Source organism: Hemiscyllium ocellatum, chromosome 10 (assembly GCF_020745735.1).
Source record: "Hemiscyllium ocellatum isolate sHemOce1 chromosome 10, sHemOce1.pat.X.cur, whole genome shotgun sequence".
NCBI lineage: Eukaryota > Metazoa > Chordata > Chondrichthyes > Orectolobiformes > Hemiscylliidae > Hemiscyllium > Hemiscyllium ocellatum.
In genome coordinates this window covers 38,379,088-38,400,169 of record NC_083410.1, presented here as the reverse complement: position 1 = coordinate 38,400,169, position 21,082 = coordinate 38,379,088, and the positions used below count along the sequence as shown (strand labels likewise).

The 21,082-nt window shown below is 43.3% G+C and overlaps 1 protein-coding gene across 2 annotated transcripts in view; it reads left to right on the top strand.

Annotated features, from left to right (window-relative positions):
* The first annotated feature begins 17,152 nt into the window (after nt 1-17,152).
* LOC132819726 (echinoderm microtubule-associated protein-like 4) overlaps nt 17,153-21,082 on the top strand; it is a 292,630-nt gene continuing 288,700 nt past the window's right edge. For both annotated transcript variants that reach the window (XM_060831410.1, XM_060831409.1), the window contains exon 1: nt 17,153-17,385. In XM_060831410.1, coding sequence (XP_060687393.1) covers nt 17,361-17,385 — 25 coding nt within the window. In that variant the 5' untranslated portion in view covers nt 17,153-17,360. The remainder of the gene's footprint in view (nt 17,386-21,082) is intronic.

Below are 21,082 nucleotides of genomic sequence, written 5' to 3'. Positions count from 1 at the left end.
GGAACCGACTGGACCTCGCAGTCACCACTCATTTCAATTCCCCCGACTACTCCCTTTCCAACATGACCATCCTATGCCTTCTCCATAGCCAAAACAAACCACAGATCCTGTTGAAGGAGCAGCACATTAACTTCCGCCTGGGCATCCTACAGCCTGGAGGACTCAATATTGAGTTCTACAATTTCAATTAACCTCCCTTCCCATCCCCTAACTCCCTTAACAGCTCCTCCTTCTCCCTTTCACTGCTCCCTGTCTTCATCTATCCCCAGTTCATCACCTTGCCTTGGCTTCCCCCTTTATATGCAGCTCCCCTACACCCACTTCCATTCCTGAAGAAGGGTTACACCCAAAATGTTGACTTCTCCACCTCCTGATGTTCCCCGGCTTACTGTGTTCTTCCAGTCTCCTGCCTGTCTAGTCTGGATTCCAGCATTTGCACTTTCTTTGTCTCTAACCACATGACATAGGAGCAGATGTAGACAATTTGGCCCATCTTCCACCCTGGGACCCTCCAACCACATGGGATTGGTGTGGGTTTCACCAGTTTCCTCATGACCCTCCCCCCCACCTTATCCTAGATCCAACCTTCCAACTCAGCCCCGACCTCATGACCTGTCCTACCTGAGCATCTTCCTCCCACCTATCTGCTCAACCCTCCTCTCCGACCTATCACCATTACCCCTTCCTTCATCTGTCCAAAGCACTCTTAGCTATCCTCCCCCCAGCAGCAGCCCCCCTCCCATTTATCTCTCTACCCCCTTGGCTTACAAGCCTTATTATTGATGAAGGGCTTTTGCCCGAAACATCGATTCTCCTGCACCTCGAATGCTGCCTGACCTATTGTGCTTTTCCAGCACCATGCTCTCGAATTTGGTCCATTAAGTCTGCTCCACCATTCAATGAGATCATAGCTGATCTGACAATGCTCATCTCTACTTTTCTGTCCTATTCTCATGACCATCAATTTCCTTAAAAGACCACACAGTATAGGAGCAGAACTAGATCCAATGGTTACAGGACTCTCAGTCTATCTATCCCAATGTTCAAATATTAAATGAAAACTAGAATTGTTTGATGGGTGGAGTAAAATAATTGAAATGTTAATATTTGTAGACTGACAAATGGTGGAATTGGTAAATTCTATTTTTTGATTAATAAACCATCTAGTTTAAACCAGTAGTAGAAATTTGTAAGATAATAATAGAGACGTTAACTCTGACCTCAAGATATAACAGCTTATTGCACAGGTCTGACAGTAATAAAACAAAAGGTACGGATTAGACAGCAATTCACCCCATTAGATTGAGCTTGCTATTTGTGCATAGCACATGAGTAGGTGCCAGTGTCAAAAATGTATTGATATTTTATGTGTGGTTAGCCCAAAATTATAATCTCATTTGGATGGTGCTTCCTCCAGATTATTTAAACATAGTAATTTTTATCTAAAAATATTTTAAAGTACTCTAAAGTTCTTCTGCTAAACCTCAATTTTCCATTCTCTATAAATATATATATTTATTTCCTGCTACATGAAAGATGCCATTAAACTTGAGAGGGTGCAGAAAAGGTTCACAAGGATGCTACAGGGACTGGAGGGTTTGTGTTATAGGGAAAGGTTGAATAGCTAGGGCTTTTATTCCCTGGAGAGCCAGAGGCTGAGGGGTGCCCTTATAGTGGTTTACAAAATCATAAGAGGCATGGATAGGGTGAATAGCCAAGGTTTTTGTCCTAGGACAGGGCAGTCCAAAACTAGAAGGTATAGGTTTAAGGTGAGAGGGGTAATTTTTTCACACAGAGGGTGATGCATGTATGGAACAAGCTGCTACATGTAATGCTGAAGGCTGGTACAATTACAACATTTAAAAGACATCTCTGTGATATATGAATAGGAAGGACTCAGAGGAAAATGGGCTAACTGCTGGCAAATGGGATTAAGTTCGAATAGGTTTGATGTCTAGTTGGTGCAGATGAGTTGGACCAAAGGGTCTGTTTCCATACTGTATGACTCTGACGCTATAAGCTTATTCAAGACTTACAAGCCTTTATTCTATAACAGATTAACCACCAGGTTACGCAATAGCCTAGTCCTTCTTCACATATATTGAATTCTGATCCTCAAAGCCTGAAAATAAAAATGATTAATCTTATTTAAATTCTTTTATGGCCATCACCTTCTTTACTTCTGTAATGTCCTTTGGTCCAATAACATCCACACCAAGCATTACCCAATGCCATCCACTGAACTCCTATTTTCCATTGAACTGCCTTCTAACTTCCTCCTTCCCATTCTTCATCCCACCATTGGTGACTGTATCCATCTGGGTCCATGATTGGCTTGACTTCCTGATCCTTCTATCTCTCCACCCACCTGACCCCTTTAATGGCCCTTCTTAAAACTTACCTCTTTGACCGAATGTTTGGTCATCTTTCCTAATACTTCTCATTTGGATCAGGGTTCATTTAATGCCTTGGGACATTCTTTACAGCAACAGCACTGTATAAAAGTATGTTAACGTTGTGTGCCTGGTGTTGGTTGAGTGCTGCCAGCATGTGAAACTCCGATCTCTCTTGCTTCAATCCTTTCCTCTTCCAGAACAGTACCCTTCTCCTCAAAGCATTGAACTAATGAAATGCCAAAGATAAATCTGTTGTTCAATTATGTACAGCTACCTTTAAATCTCTTCAACTTTCACAACATATATTGTAATGTTCAAAAACTGTGGTTTCTAAGTATGAATAGAGGTTTTCAACAAAGGCACTGCTGCAGAAATTTTCTCTGTCACCAATCACTTTCCAAATTGTTTCCTGCCTGTGGGGCACCATACAAGGCTCAACACAATCGCATTTGATGAATCCCAGCCAAGATATTATTACAGGTTTATGCACCTGTTACACGCTGTTCACTTTCCATATTGCTTCCAGCCTTTGGGACTCTAGGCAGACTCGCAACATCACACTGTACCAGCAGTTATTTTCTGGAATCATTTGTTGGAACAAATGGAGGAAACTGTGAACATTTGACTACCATCTGCCTCCTTCATCTACATATGATGGATGATACAGTCAGAGCAAGGTCTTAGGAGAGAAATCACAACAGCCTTGTTTGGACAGACTTTTAGTGCAAGGCCACTCCCCCACATTGTACTTGCCATTATTTTTTACACTGGCCTAACATTGTCTCAGGAATGTTTAGGACAAAGATCTCATTTTCATTTTGAGCCAACCTCTGTTTTACAATGTGGTGTACTTCCACATTAATGACACGGATTAGGAATTGCCCAAGCGTTCAGAAGTGGATATCCACAAGGCACTCAGCGCTTGACAATATGGTGTGCCAACACTTGTTGAATGTTTAGAATGTTTAGACATCGGCCTCACATTATCCCAGTGGCTTCATTGTGATTGCCTTATTAATTCTAAAGTGTAATTCTACAGTTGAAAAACTGCTATTGTTGCACATTTACCAGAGATAGTCCTTGGGAAAGAAAGCTGGTAAAGTGAGTCTAATATGTGCAGAAAAGATAAGTGAGTAAATATAAGATAGAATTTACTTAGAAGAGCATATCTCCTGATGGGAGGATAGGAAGTGAGGCCACTTCCTTTGACTTCATGGGAGCTGCAGCTTCAAAAAAATGGTGCAAATTTTATATGCTGCAGGAACATGTCCAATTTGCATTCAGTAAGCAGGTTTGCTCTCAGCAGGCTTCCTCCCCATCAGCTGGTGAGGTTAGATGTAGTGGCTGTGAAAGAAAATTAAGAAATATTGAAGGTACATGTGGATGCTGAGGCAGTGATGCCCATGCCCATTTTTACAAAATATCTTTCGTTCACTTGAATATTTTATGTGCTTAATGGCATTTTTGGGACATCCATTTTGGAATACATATCGAACTAAAATACTTTGTTGTTATTCTTGAATAAAGAGAATTAAGATCCTTCTCAATGGCAGTAAATGCTGACCTAAATAGCAATGCCAAGATCCCACAATTTTTTAATATATGAAAGGGACACCTCACCGCTCTAGCCAATAATGTGGTGGTGTGTTAGGATGTGTCTTCACTGATGTGCGGTGTGATTTGTATTCCCAAGGCAATGTGACATGGCGCACATAAATGGCTTGGCAAGTTAGTTGGTCAAAGCCACTAATGGGTGTGGGCTAGGCTGCTTGTGTAATCGTGAATTTGACAATGCAATCAATAGTCAGTTTGCTCATGGTGGCTTCATCTCCTAGAATGTCAGTGCAAAGCTGCTATTCTTGATGTGGTCATCATTCCTTTTCATCCTTTGTGAGTAGGGTCCATTCCCCTTAACTTTTTAGGTTGTAGAAGACAAGTGTAATGAGGTGGCTCTGGGTTGAGGCTTACAAGGTAGATGCACAAGCGGAGTTCTGTATGCAATAGCACTTCAAGTATGATTATGTATATATGTCAAGATATTTTTATTAATAAAGTGTATTTTTCAAATTAAAAAATGCAGCTTTTAAATGTGATAATGGCTTCTGTCTCCATCACATTTCTAGACCTCTATATTAGTGTGGAAATAATTCTCTTCAACTCTCCTCTAGTCCTTCTACAAATTACTTTAAATTCTTATGCCATGATTACTGATCTCACTGCTGATGAAAATAAAACCTTCCTATCCAGTGTTAACAGGTCCCTCACAAACTTCAGGATTTTATGTGTTTCAATTAAAACTATAACCCCCACCCCCAGTTTTGACTGTTTCAAAGAATCCCAGTCTACAGAATCCTTCCTCATACATAAAACTCTCCTGGCCTGATATGAAAAAAAAATTGTGCTTGTAATCTACTCTGTACTATATCTACTGTGAATGGATCATTCCTTGTAATGTTGTGAGCAGAACTATATACAATACTTCAACTGTAAACAAATTAGTGTTTTATACAGTTTTGATAATAAGCTTCCTGCTTTTAAGTTATTTGCATCAGCATATGCCATTGCTACTTTTAAAAATCAATAATACAGACCACTTCTTCATTTATTTTGCCTTTATATACATGAAGTATCAAGAAGCTTTATGAGGTACAGTGTAATTATTAATTGAAGTAAATTATGGTTTCTTTAATGGCACCCATTGAACTTGTATACATTCCCTTTGATATGTCTACCAAAAGGTGAAGTGAACCATAGTTTCAAGCATCAATCGAAATATGCTAATTCTTTCAATGTGTGTTCAAACTGTAGTTAGCATATAATCAGTTACCGTTGAGATCTACTTTGAGAAAGACGTAATCACAGAATTTTCAATACATCACTTTAGCCCAGATATCAATTTTCCTGGAGCATCAGAAGATAGTGATTTCAACCATGTGACTAGAATAATCAACTTCATCCTCCTTACTCAATTCTCACTGTCTCATCATTGCTAGTCTCAGCTCTAGAGAACGTTTATTGTCAGGAAAATTCAGCAGACTCAGATAAATAACTACTTAAAATGTTGAATAAGGCTTATGTCAGAAGCCATTAAAATGATGAGCTGGCCTTGCTAGATGCCTTCAGGCATTTTGAATGCTATCTAAACACTTATTCGGCTCAGCTTGAGCCTTGTTCAGGAAGGATGAAGGAGGCCCTGGGGAATATCATACGCGATTAATTTTTAAAGGACTGTTGCTGAAGATTAAAACAGTGTGGCCATTTAAAGTGGGTACATGGTGATGTAAGGTTTTAACCATTAAAAAAGACTGAAAATACTTCTATCATTGTTGTAAAGCAATAAAACGTGGGAATTAAAGGACATTAAATGGCGTTACAACAGTGACATTCTCACGCCTGCTCTGCAGATACTGACAGAAACGTATGTAAGGATGGACGTCCTGGCTTAAAACTCCAGAAGACTTTCTCATGAAAATGTTAGGGTGTACCCAATTCAATTCCTCTACAGTACCCCTTGTAACATCAGACACAGGGAAGGAAAGCTTACTTTATGTAATTCAGCAAGGTAAGAACAAAGATGTAGGACTAAAAAAAACCGATGACTTTTCAGGGAAAAATCTGAGTCTGTGAATAAGTGATGAAGCATTGTATTTAGTTTCTGGAAAATTGTAGATATTGTTTATAAGGTAAGTGCAGAGAAACTTTTCGAAATGGCACTGTTCATCATAGTGCAAAATACCTGGCATGAGGTCGTAGTTGGGCCCTGTATCTGGGAACAGATGTTAAGGAAGATGATATGGATTAAGAAACCTTCCAAGTAACAACCATTTATCAAGTTGGTTACTCAAGATGTTCGTTACAAAAAATTGTCTACGAATACATTGCAGATTTGTGGCTGAATCATCCAAGCTCTCACATAATTCAAAATTTATTTGCATTTGGAAAAAGTTTCTTTAGATTGGAAAAAAAGCTAATGTAATCCCTTTATTCAAAATGATGAGGCGGAAAGCATGGAAACTACAGACCATTTAGCTTAATATTTGTCATAGGAAAATGTTAGAAACTATAAGATGTTATTACAGGGCACTTGGATAACTTCAAGGGAATCAGGCATAGTCAATGTGTTTTTGTCGAAGGGAAATCCTGTTTAATTAATTTATTAAAGCTCCTTGAAGAAGTAACTTGTCCTGTAGATAAAGGAGCACCAGTGGATATATTGTGGTTACATTTCCAGGAGGAATTTGATAAGATGCCATGTCAAAGGTTATTGTGGAAAATTAAAGATCAAAGTAAGAAGAAACTAGTATTTTTCAGGCTGGCATGATGTCACAAGTGGTGTGCCAAAGGGTATGCTGCAGGAGCCTAACTTGTAACGATTTATATAAATGATTTGGATGAAGGGACTGCAGGTGTGCTAAATCTGCTATGATACAAAAATAGGCTGGTGAGTGAGCTGTGAAGAGGAAATAAGGAGCCTATAATGGGATATTCGTAAGTTAAGTGAGTGGACATAATTTGGTAAATGGAGGACAATGTGGGAGAGTGTAAAATCATGCATTTTGGCAGAAAACAGAAAACAAATCTAATTAGTGAGAGGTTGCAGAGTGCTGAGCTGCAAAGAGATTTGGGTGTCCTAGTGCATGAATCACAGAGGATTAGTATGCAGATACAGTAAGTAATCTAAAAAGCTAATAGAATGTCATGTTTTATTGTAAGGAGAATCTAAAGCAAGAGTAGGGATGTTATGCTTCAGTTATACAGATCAATAGTGAGAATGCATCTGGAGTACTGTGTCCAGTACCAGTCACTGTACTTACAGGATATTAACATATTGGAAGCAGTTCAGAAAAGTCTAACTAGACTAATACCCTTAATCCTGCATTATTTTCTCTTCAAGTATTTAGCCAATTCCCTTTTGAAAGCCATGATTAATTCTACCCCACCACACTTTCAGATTTTGCACATTCCAAATTTTAACTACGTGTTGCGTAAAACAAATCGTCTGATGTTGCTAATGGCTCTTCTACCAATCACTTGAAATGGGTTTCTTCTGGATATTAATCTCTCTGTCGATGGGAACATTTTCTCTACTTGCTTTAGATAGACCCCCTTGAGACTTTGTGCACATTTATAAAATCTGTCATACTTCTCTTTTCTGAGGAAAACAGCCCCTTTTCTAATTTCATGCAGGTCTATACTCCATCTGACACTACTTCAGAATATTCACATATAAAAGTCATTGTAACACAATGTAGCATAATGTATGGTCACTTATGAAATCACAAAACCGATAAACAGAATTCAATAACAATGTATGTGAACTTTCACAATGTCTCTGACAAAGTGTCTCACAATAGGAATCTTGTAAATTCAGCAACATCAAAATTCAGGTATGAGAAGAAATGTTATTGCATGGCTAGAAAACTGGTTTATGGACAGAAGCTAATTTTATTCAGATTAAACAAGTATTGACCTTGCGTGTCCCAGGCAAAATAGTTTGGTCCTTTAATGGCTTTGATTTATAAGAATGATTTGTGATTTGGTCTTGACCACAGGAAGTATATTATCAAAATTCACTGATGATACAAAATTGGGGAACTTGACACACAGAAATACAGATTGTTTAAAAACTTTAGGTAGATGGAAGAATTGTCAGAATCAAGTCCAATTCCACTTGAAGAAATGTGTTGTAATAAGTTTTAATATGTAATATGAAGAAAAGTCAAATGAATAATTACACACTGAACTGAAACATTCAATAAATTGACAGTGACATAAGGTTGATTTGATTTGATTTATGGTAATCATGTGCACCTAAGTACAGAGAAACGCTTTGTTTATGAGCAGTACAGGCAGATCATAGCAAGCAAGGATATACAGATCATAGGGCGCTTGGACAGAGCAAGGTTTACAGGTTATATTGCACATTAGGTGTGCAAAGCAAGGTCAACATTATTCAAAGTTAGACAGTCCATTCATCAATCTAATAATGGCAAGGGTGAAGCTGTTCTTGAACCTGTTGGTGCATGTGTTCAAGCTTCTCTATCTTCTGCCTGACGGAAGAGTTTTGAGGAGAGCAGTACTGGAGTGGGAGGGGTCTTTGATGATGTTGCTAGTTTTTCCATTGCAACCAGAAGTATAAATGGAGTCCATGATAGGAGGTGGTTTCCATGATGGTCTGGGCAATGCACACAACCTTCTGTAATTTCTTATGGTCCTGGGCAGAGCAGTTGCCATACTAGGTATTTTGCACCAGATAGTATGCTCTCTATGGTGCATTTGTAAAAGTTAGTGAGGATCTTTATGGACATGCTAAATCCCCTAAGCTGCCTGAGGAAGAAAAGGCATTGTTTTGACTTCTTGGCAGTTGCATCTATGTGGGAAGTCCAGGACAGGTTGTTGGTTATCATCACTCTGAAGAACTTGATGCTCTCAACCTTATCTCTGTTGATGTAGATGGGGGTGTGTTCACCTCCTTTCTTCTTGAAGTCAATGATCAGTTCTTTTGTTTTACTGACATTGAGAGAAAGAGGTTGTTATCATTGCACCACATCACCAACCCCTCTATCTGTTTTTTGACTCATCATTGTTTGATATCTGTCCTACCATGGTGGTGTCATCAGCAAACTTGGAGACGGCGTTCATTCAGAATTTGGCTGCACAGTTGTGGGTGAATTGGAAGTTTAATAGGCATCTGAGCACCCATCCTTGGGGGACTCCAGTGATGAGGGTTATCGTGGAGGAGGTGCAATTGTCTATCCTCACTGATTGCGGTCTGTGGGTCAGAAAGCTGAGGATCTAGTTGCAGAGGCTGGAGCTGAGACCTTGGTCTCAGAGTTTTGAGATCAGTCTGGAGGGGATATGGTGTTGAAGGCGGAGCTGTCGTTGATGAATAGGAGTCTGATATAGGCGTCCTTGTTGTCCAGATGTTCCAGGGATAGTGTAGGACTAGAGAAATGGCATCCACTGTGATCATAGAGTCAAAGAGATGTACAGCATGGAAACAGACCCTTCGATCCACCTCGTCCATGCCGACCAGATATCCCAACCCAATCTAGTCCCACCTGCCAGCACCCGGCCCATATCCCTCCAAACCCTTCTTATTCATATGTCCATCCAAATGCCTTTTAAATGTTGCAATTGTACCAGCCTCCGCCACTTTCTCTGGCAGCTCATTCCATAAATGCACCAGCCTCTGTGTGAAAAAGTTGCCCCTTAGGTCTCTTTTATATCTTTGCCCCCTCACCCTAAACCTATGCCCTCTAGTTCTGGACTCCCCAACCCACGGAAAAGACTTTGTCTGTTTATCCTATCCATGCCCCTCATAATTTTGTGAACCTCTATAAGGTCACCCCTCAGCCTCTGACGTTCCAGGGAAAACAGCCCCAGCCTGTTCAACCTCTCTCTCTAGCTCAGAACTTCCAACCCTGGCAACATCCTTGTAAATCTTTTCTGAACCCTTTCAAGTTTCACAACATCTTTCTGATAAGAAGGAGAACAGAATTGCATGCAATATTCCAACAGTGGCCTAACCAATGTCCTGTACAACTGCAACATGACCTCCCAACTCCTGTACTCAATATTCTGACCAATAAAGGAAAGCATACCAAATGCCTTCTTCACTATCCTATCTACCTGCGATTCCACTTTCAAGGAAGTGTGAACCTGCACTCCAAGGTCTCTTTGTTCAGCAACACTCCCTAGGACCTTACCATTAAGTGTAAGTCCTGCTAAGATATGCTTTCATGCCACATAGATCACATCTACTGCTCTGCCCTCATCAATCTTCTTTGTTACTTCTTCAAAAAACTCAATCAAGTTTGTGAGACATGATTTCCCACGCACAAAACCATGTTGACTATCCCGAATCAGTCCTTGCCTTTTCAAGTACATGTACATCCTGTCCTCCAACAACTTGCCCACCACCGAGGTCAGGCTCACCGGTTTATAGTTCCCTGGCTTGTCTTTACCACCCTTCTTAAACAGTGGCACCAGGTTTGGCAACCTCCAGTCTTCCGGCACCTCACCTGTAACTATCGATGATACAAATATCCCAGCAAGAGGCCCAGCAATCACTTTTCTAACTTCTCACAGAGTTCTCGGGTACTGATCAGTTCCTGGGGATCTGTTCCTGGATGTTTCAAGACATCCAGCACTTCCTCCTCTGGACATTTTTCAAGATGTCACCATCTATTTCCCTACAGTCTATATCTTCCATATCCTTTTCCACAGTAAATATTGATGCAAAATATTCATTTAGTATCTCCCCCATTTTCTGTGGCTCCATACAAACGCCGCCTTGCTGATATTTGAGGGGCCCTATTCTCTCCCTAGTTACCCTTTTGTCCTTAATTTCTTTGTAAATATCCTTTGGATTCTCCTTAATTCTATTTGCCAATGCTATCTTGTGTATCATTTTGCCCTGCTGATTTCCCTCTTAAGTATACTTCTACTTTCTTTATAGGCTTCAAAGGATTCACTCGATCTATCCTGCCTATACCTGACAAATACTTCCTTCTTTTTCTTAACCAAACCCTCAATTTCTTTAGTCATCCAGCATTCCCTATACCTACCAGCCTTCCCTTTCACCCTGACAGGAATATACTTTCTCTGGATTCTTGTTATCTCATTTCTGAAGGCTTCCCATTTTCTAGCCGTTCCTTTACCTGTGAACATCTGCCTCCAATCCGCTTTCGAAAGTTCTTGCCTAATACCGTCAAATTTGGCCTTTCTCCAATTTAGAACTTCAACTTTTAGATCTGGTTTATCCTTTTCCATCGCTATTTTAAATCTAATTGAATTATGGTCGCTGGCCCCAAAGTGCACTCCCACTGACACCTCAGTCACCTGCCCTGCCTTATTTTCCAAGAGTAGGTCAAGTTTTGCACCTTGTCTAGTAGGTACACCCACATACTGAATCAGAAAATTGTCTTGTACACACTTAAGAAATTCCTGGAGTTAGCCCATCTATGTGACTGTCTCTGAGACTTTCCCCCTTCCTATAACTGCCATCCTTCACATACTGTTGCTGTTGCAAATTCCTCATCGCTTCTATCTGTCTCTCCAGCCGATCCACTGGATCTGATAAGATTCGCATCCAACAGCATTTATGGCAGGTATAATCCGCAGTAACCCTTAAGCTCTCTTTAAACTCCCACATCTGACAAGAAGTACATATCAACGCAAAGGCCATTTTTGCTCCTTCACAATCTATGGACCCCGAAAATAACACCGTCTTATTCCTCTGCAAACACTGCCCCAGGTTAAATTAATAGCTATGGCTTATATTTTAAGTTTAATCAAGAGACTTATCTCCAAAATCATGTCATCAAGAAAGAATCCACTGTACTCACTACTGCAGCCTTTCCCTTAGACAGACTTAAAACAACGACTAACATTCTGTGCTGTGAACTTCGCCCAACAGTTCCTCCAAGATTAGTTCCGAATTTCACTGTTTGTTAATTTTCCCAGATGCACCCCGATGTCCAGTGATACACGAATTCAAACAGCAAAGGCGGTAACTGTGCAGGTTCTCTCTCTTTCTCTCCTGCACTGTCCTCACCATGTGCTTCCTTTGTCTGCTCTTCTCTCTTTAAAACTGCTGTTGTTTTGACTTTTTTTCCCCAAAGTTCCAAAACAATGCAACAGCATATAAAACAGTAATTGCTGCTCCTGGAATTTGAGGAAATCACCTCCAACACCTAAAATACCTCAAAAAAAGGAGCAGCTCTTACAGCCAGAAATTTTTCCCGTCCTCCATCTTGGATTCCTGTTACATTGGTAGGCAAATTGTGGGGGATCGAGTCAGGCTAGAAGGCTAGAATTGATGTGGGTCTTTTGAAGCACTTTGTGCTTATGGAGGTCAGAGGCGCTAAGGCATGAAGGAACATTGCATGTGTCTTCTTTGGGTTCACGTATGTCATTCTGAAATGTGCAAATGCAGGTAAATAAAAGAGCAATAATGCTTACATTCCATATCTGCAGGCAGGAAGTACAAGTTTAAGCAGTTATGGTACATAGAGTCATAGAGTCATAAAGAGGTACAGCACAGAAACAGACCCTTCGGAGCAACTTGTCCATGCTGACCAGGTATCCTAACCTAATCTAGTCCCATTTGCCAGCACTTGGCCCATACCCCTGTAAATACTTGTACCCATCCAGATGCCTATTAAGTATTGTATTTGTACCATTCGTCACCACTTTCTCTGGCAGCTCATTCCATACACGCACCACTGTCTAAGTGAAATGGTTGCCTATAGGTCCCATTTAAGTCTTTCCCCTTTCACTTTTGACTTATACCCTCTCGCTCTGGACTCCCCCAACCTAAGGAAATGACTTGTCTGTTCACTCTATCCATGCCCCTCATGATTTTATAAACATCTATGAGGTCACACTTCAGGCTCCTGTGCCCCAGGGAAAACAGCCCCAGCCTATTCAGTTTCTCCCTGTACCTCAAACCCTCCTTGACAAGGTAACATCCTTGTCAATCTTTTCTGAACACTTTCAAGTTTCACAAAATCCTTCCTATAACAGGGAGTCCAGAATTGAACACAGTATTCCACAGTGGCCTAAAATATGTCCTGTACTGCTTCTGCTTGACTTCCCAACTCCAATACTCAATGCACTGACCACTAATGGCAAGCAAACCAAATGCCTTCTTTCGCTATTCTATCTGCCTGTGACTCCACTTTCAAGGAACTATGAATCTGTACTCCAAGGTGTTTTTGTTCAGCAACACTCCCCGGGACCTTATTGTTGTGTATAAGTCCTGCCCTGATTTGCCTTTCCAAAATGTAGCACCTCACATTTATCCAAACTAAACTTCATCTGCTACTCCTGAACCCATTAGCCCAATTGATCAAGGTAAATTAGAATTAGAAATCCTACAATGTGGAAAGAGGCCTTCAGCCCAACAAGTCCACAATGACCCTCCGAGGAGTGTCTCACCCAAACCAATTCCCCATTACTCTACATTTACCACTGATTAAGTCACCTAACCTACACATCCCTGACCACAATGGGCAACTTAGCATGGCCAATTCACCTAACCTGCACACCTTTGGATTATGGAAGGAAACTGGAGCACACGGAGGAAACCCACACAGACACAGGGAGAATGTCCAAACTCCACACAGTTGCCCAAGGCTGGAATCGAACCTGGGACTGGCGTTGTGAGGCAGCAGTGCTAACCATGGAGCCACCGTGCCACCAAGCTCCTCAATCTTCTTGGCTGTCCACTACACCTCCAATTTTGGTGTCATCTGCAAACTGACTAACTATACCTTCTGTGTTCACTTCCAAATCATTTATATAAATGACGAAAAGCAGCAGACCCAGCACCGATCCTAGTGGCACTCCCCAATCACAGGCCTCCATTCTGAAAAGCAATCCTCTACCAATACGCTCTGTCTCCTGCCTTTGAGATTTTTTTTGCCCAAGATGGAAGAAACTGGAGAAGGAGTATCCATGAATGTCCCAAACCATCTCGAGCCTCTCTCACAAAAGGTCAAATACAAACAACGGGAGGAGGGCGTGAAAACCTGAGTATCCCACCAACCTATATAAAAGCAAAATTATTGCAGATACAGGAATCTGAAACCAAAAGAGAAAATGCTGGAAAATCTCAGCAGGTCTGGCAGCATCGTAAGGAGAGAAAAGAGCATTATCATCTCTTTATTGCTACCTTTACTTCTGGAGCCATGACTCACCTTCTCTCAGCCTAGTATAAATACCTCCCTATTTCTCCCGTTTTTTAGCTTTGACAAAGGGTCAGTTCGACTCAAAACGTTAACTCTTTTCTCTCCTTACAGATGGTGCCAGACTTGCTGAGATTTTCCAGTATTTTCTCTATCCCACCAACCTGCCTGCCTGCAGTAGGGTACCCTGGATCCGCCCACTCCAATCTCTCACCCTCGCAACACACAGCCCTCCAACCCCAACCTTACCATCAAACCAACAGACAAGCAGGGGAGCAGTGGTAGTTTGGTACACCAACATCTACCCTGCTGAAGCCTGGCACCAACTCATGGACGCCTCCTCCTTCTGCCTCCTTGACCCCGACCTCATCTCCCATCACCAAACTATCATCCCCCAGACTACCCACAATGTCATCACCTCAGGGGATCTCCCACTAACAGCCTCCAACCTCATAGTCTGGAAACCCCGCACCGCCCAGTTCTACCTCTTCCTCAAAATTCACAAACCTGACTGCTTCGGTTGATTCATTGTCTCAACCTGCTCCTGCCTCAATGAAACTACCTCTGCATACCTTGACACCGTCCTGTTCCCGTTGGTCCAGGATCTCCCACATACATTCGGGACACCATCCACACCCTCCACTTCCTCCATGACGTTTGGTTGCATGATCCCCAATGCCTCATCTTCACCATGGACATCCAGTCCCTATACACATCCATCCGTCATGACAAAGGCCTCCAAGCCCTCCGTTTCTTCCTTTCCTGTCAACCCAACCAGTACCCTTCCACTGACACACTCATTTGATTGACTGAACCGGTCAATACCCTCAACAATTTCTCCATCGAATCCTCCCACCTCCTCCAGACCAAATGGGTAGCCATAGGCACCCGCATGGGTCCCAGCTATGCCTGCCTATTCATCGGGTATGTGGAACAGTTCATCTTTTGCAGCTCCACCAGCATCATTCCCCACCTTTTCCTCTGCTACATCGATGAGTGTACAAGTGCCACCTCATGGTCCCATAAGGAGGTTGAACAGTTCATCATCTTCATTAACACCTTCCACCCTAACCTCAAGTTCACCCGGACTATCTCGGACACCTCCCTCCCCTTCCTTATCCTCTTTGTCTCCATTTCCAGTGACTGCCTAAACACGGAGATCTACTTCAAACCTACCAATTCTCACAGTTACCTTGATTACACCTCCTCCTACCCTGCCTCCTATACAAATGCCATCTCTTGCTCCCAATTCCTCTGCTGCATCTGCTCCCAGGAGGACCAATTCCACCATAGAACATCTCAGGTAGCCTCCTTCGTCAAGGACTGCAATTTCTCCTCCCACTTGGTCAACGATGTCCTCCAGCATATCTCCTCCATTTCCCAGACCTCCAATCTTGAAGCCCACCCCTCCCATTGCAACAAAGTCAGAGCTCCTCTGGTTGTCATCTTTCACCCCACCAACCTCTCGATACTATACTACACACCATCCTCTGCCATTGCCACCACCTACAAACAGACCCCACCACCAGAGTTATATTTCCATCCATACCCCTATCTGTGTTCTGCAGAGAGCATTCCCTCCGCAACTCCCTTGTTAGGTCCATGCCCCCCCCGCCAACCCACTCTCCACTCCCAACGCCTTCCATTGGCACTGCAAGAATTGTAAAACCTGCTCCCACACCTCCCCCTCACCTCCAGCTAATGCCCCAAAGGATCCTTCCATGTCCAGCAGAGATTTTCTTGCACCTTCACACACATCATCTACTGTGTCCAGTGCTCTGATGTGGTCTCCTCTACATGGAGAAAGGACACCAACTTGCGGAATGTTTCAGAGAACATCTCTGGGGGACACACACTAAACAACCTCACCGCTCTATGGCTGAACACTTCAAACCCCCCTCCCACTCTGCCAAGGACATGCAAGTCCTGGGCCTTTTTCACTGCTAGATTTGAGCCACACAGCGCCTGGAGGAAGAATGCTTCATCTCCTGCCTTGAGACCCTTCAACCACACGGAATCAATGTTGATTTCACCAGTTTCATCTCCCCTCTCCCACCTTATCCCAGATTCAACTCTCCAACTTGGCACCACCCTCTTGAACCGTCCTACTTGTCCATCTTCTTTCCCATCTATCCACTCCACACTCTGCTCTGACCTATCACCATTAGCTCTCACCTTCATCTACCTATCGTATTCCCAGCTACCTTCCCCCAACTCCACCCACCTCAGACCTCCCCCACATTCCTTATGCACGAAACGTTGATTCTCCTGCTCCTTGAATGCTGCCTGACTGGCTGTGCTTTTCCAGCACCACACTTTTTGACTCCAACATTGGACTGTTTAGACACCTCAGTACTCACAACACCAGTGTGGAGGCACCTTCAGTCTGAAGGGACTAAAAGCTGCCATATTCTTACCAGACCACAGGCTTTAATCCAGGGGGGACACTTTATGCTTCAGGCATGGGGAAGAGATTAAGAATGGATGGCACTGTGGCTCAGTGGTTAGCTCTGCTGCTTCACAGCGCCAGGGACCCAGGTTCAATCCTATAGCCTTAGGCTACTGTCTGTGTAGAGTTTGCATCTTTCTCTCTGTGTCTGCGTGGGTTTCCTCCCACAATCCAAAGATGTGTAGGTTAGGTGAATTGGTCATGCTAAATTTGTCCATAGTGTTAGGTGTATTTATATAGGTAAATATAGGGGAGAATGAGTCTGGGTGGGTTACTCTTCGGAGGGTCTGTGCAGACTTGTTGGGCCAAATTGCCTGTTTCCATACTGTAGGGAATCTAATCTTTCATAGCAACCTGAGCTGTCGTGTGAATTAAACCCAATCATCCAGCATCACAGACTAGCCATGCAGCCTTCTCTACATGGACCACTCAAGTACAGTTCAGAGAGGTGGAGTGGGAACTACAATTCCCAGCAGGCTGTAGGTCCAGGAAAGAGCATGTGCAGCATTGTGCGCGGAGTGGAGACGGTGGCCGGGAGGGGGATAAGCGCGTTCTCGATACGGGGCGAGCGGGTGTGGAGGGGGGCTGGGGGAAGGCGGGGAGGAGGGAAACGTGCGGGTCTGACTGACGAACATCATCAGGCAGCAAATGAAGCTGAGGCGGCGGTGCGGGTTCCTCAGCGGTCAGTGTGAATCGGAGCGCCGTGCCCGGGGAGGGGGAGAAAGAATTTAAAATAAAAAGGAAAGAGGCGACCGGAGAGTGAGTGCGGGGTACGGCACGACGCCCGTCAGGACAGGCGCAGGATTGTCGCTCTCCCCCAGAATGGACGGTTTCGCCGGCAGTTTGGGTGAGTTATTTTTTTAAAAAAGGGGGAGAGGCAGCGCTGCGGAGGAGAAGGGGCTGAGATTTTAACCGCTGGCGGAGGGGAAAGGGAATATTTAAAAAGAGGGGGGGGAAAAAAAGAGAAATGCCCTTCGTCTCGCGGTTCCGTGTGTGTGAAGGGATTTAAAAAAAAACGGTAGGATCCTGGTGTGGGGGGCACGGGGGGGGGGGGGGGGGGGGGGTCAGTGAACTTCTCTCTGTGTGTGTGTGTGTCTCGGTGTTTGTTGGAGTTAGTTGGGGGCCGGGGTTACAGGAGCTGACAGTGGCTCAGTGCAGCTCGGACACGGCCAGAGTTTGGGGGTGGGGGGGAGAGAGTTAATGGGATAGCCCCCCCCTTCTCAGGAGGATGCTTCTGTTTTCTGACTGGGGGGTGTTTCTCTCTCTCTCTCTCTATTCGGGTTGTTTTAAAAAAAATTTCCTCTTGCGGCCGCTTGTGGATTTTGCGGCAGCGCCGCAACCGAGAACCATGTCTGAGCGGCTCCGCACCGGCGGGCAGTCCCGCCTCCGGGTCCTAGTGCTCACCTCACCGTACACTCTCTCATCTTCCCCTCCTTCTCCCCCCCCCCCTTCTTATTTCTCTCTGTTCCTCACCATCGCCCCTACGTTCCCCCGCACTCATTCTGTCTCTCGCCTACCTTCCTTTCCCCACTCTCTTTCTCTGTCTCCCTTACCTCCCTCCCCACTCTCTTTCTCTCTCCCTCCCTTACCTCCCCCCCCCACTCTTTCTCTCTCCCTCCCTTACCTCCCCCCCCCACTCTTTCTCTCTCCCTCCCTTACCTCCCCCCCCACTCTTTCTCTCTCCCTCCCTTACCTCCCCCCCCACTCTTTCTCTCTCCCTCCCTTACCTCCCCCCCCACTCTTTCTCTCTCCCTCCCTTACCTCCCCCCACTCTCTCTTTCTCTCTCCCTCCCTTACCTCCCCCCCCACTCTTTCTCTCTCCCTCCCTTACCTCCCCCCCCCACTCTTTCTCTCTCCCTCCCTTACCTCCCCCCCCACTCTTTCTCTCTCCCTCCCTTACCTCCCCCCCCACTCTTTCTCTCTCCCTCCCTTACCTCCCCCCCCACTCTTTCTCTCTCCCTCCCTTACCTCCCCCCAACTCTTTCTCTCTCTCTCTCCCTTACCCCCCACACACACTCTCTCTCTGTCTCTTTCTCTCCCTTACTTCCCCCCCCACTCTTTCTCTCCCTTACTCCCCCCCCCTGACTCTTTTTGTCTCTCTTACCTACTTCCCCCCCCCACTCTCTTTCTCCTACCTTCCTCCCCCAACTCTTCCAAGCATTTGCTACTTTTAGGCTGAACTATTCCATTGCACTCCAAGCCAGCCAACCAGGTGGTAACCTCCATGGACTTGTAACCTTTTATTTGTTCCTTTACTCGTAACAAGCACTCTCACTCATGAGCATATGCTAAAGGCTTTGTATTGGGATGTGGTGCAAGCCTTCAGTTGCAGAAAGATGAGTTCATTGTAAATGCAAGCATGGAAGTTTGAATCGTTGGAAGAATTAGATTTTAAACTGGAGAGATTTTTCAACATTACCTCAGATATGTGCCCCCCCTCCCCTTTGCTTTCACAGAGTTCATCTCCAACCTTTCTTCTTTGACTTCTCCACTTGCATTTTTGATGATAAGTTCTTAACCGATGTTCACTGTAAACCAAATGCCTTTCACACCACCATTCACCAAACCGTTCAGTTTTCTCGATTTCTCCAAATCCTGTGTGATAATGGCTACCTGAGTAAATAATGCGATCTGGCTTTCAGTACTGGTATAATGCCAGATATGTATTCAACATGTCATAAAAGACTGTTGGACTACAGTATATTCATCACCGCATCCTATTGATCATTCCCAGCAGCGAACCCTTAGAATGTCATGTCCAACGTTAGATGTGTTCTGCTTTTGAGCAACATTCATTAAATAATCAGGACTGTGCTATGAATTATAACAAAAATCAATTTAAAATTATTAATTGAGCTTACAGCGTGATGCATTTGCACATGCTGGAAACTGTATATTAACACAGGACGGAGTTTTATCTCAGCAAAAGGAATTAGTATGTATTTTGTGTCACTTTCACTGTCAAAAATAAAGGGGTAGCAGTCATGAATTCCCATGTCAATATTCTGACCGATCAGAGAACTAAGATTGACAGTTACCTGTTCCAACAATATCTCCACACCATTGATGGCACAACTCGTGGCACCCTCTTCTCATGCAGTATAAATTGGTGTGCTTTTCTCAAGTCTATTTCTTGCATCCCAATCTTGAGGAATGTGAGAAGAATAGTTGAAAGTACAACCACTTACAAAACTTGACATTGCCAACACCTTCCTGTGCCTTTGGAGACTAACTGTCTATCTCCTGGACACAGATGTTTTTGTCGTTGTATGAACACCTTGCACCTTCCCAGTCCAACAAACTAGCACGTTGTCCCAACCCCCACCCCACCACCAAAAAAAATTATCAAGCCATCTAGAATTTGGAACAGTTCATATGACCTCTTTATTCGTACACTAAAGACAGACCCAAACAGCCTTTCATAACTCTGTATTTTATCAGAGACCATTGAACAACTTGGGGTACTGCGTCCAGGCCATCAGGCTAGACTGCTGGTCTTCACCAAAAAGGTATCTGTTTCTGTCTTCCTATCTGGGAAGTTTCCTCAATTCCTTATTTCTTTTCTAACAAGGCTTTCAGTTCTGCATCAGGAGAACCTTGCATCCCATGCTGTCTCCTCTTGTTCCATAATAACTGTCAGGGCAGACATTCTTCCCAGCCACAGCCAACGTCTACTCCAGTCAAAATGCGCCACCACTTTGACGTATATGCTGCCTTGTAGTGCAGGATGGCTTGAACTCATTAGGTCTCATAATCCTGCATCCCTGTTCGGCCACTTAAATGTAACATATGCTGGCTGCATGCGGTAAGTATGTAACAGGTTTGCCTGTTACCTGCATTGGAAGAAACAGTTGCAGATTAATTGTGTGTCATGATCCTGATGCTTAATTTCCAGCTTTAATGAATTTTGGGGTTGGCATGTCTGCACTTGTAGGGAAGTATAAAGCCAAAAGCCCCTTAAAATAGTCACCAAGAAATCAAGTAGAGAATTTAAAACAAACTTCAAGAGATTTTTGAGAATATGGAACCCACTGTGAATTCTGTAAGTGTTTAAGGAGAAGATAAATGTGCATGTGAGTCAGAAGAAACTTAGATTAGAAAGTTAGATCAGGAAACTTGAATGAAATGTAAATGTTGGCATAGGTAGGTTGAAGAGTTTTTTCTGTTGTGGATGTTTTATGGAATTCTATGTCATATGCATTAGAACAGGTTTTGGAACAGGATATATTGGATTTAGTGATGATTAAACATTGACATTTAATTGACGTGTAATTGACATTTTTGAGTCAAACATAATCGTAGAATTGAATTGGATATTAATTTTGTGTGAGAAGTATGTATTGCATATAAGTAAAGCAGATTTTCTATGGATAAGAAATCAGTTGATATTAGTAAACTTGGCTGAACTTCTCAAGATTAAACCTGCAACCAAACAGTGGGAAGTCGTGACATACATACTTTTCTTCATGGGAAGCCAGTACGTGCCCTTAAAATGTAGAGACCATTACACATTTAAGCAGCTGCTGCGATAAGAAATCATGAAG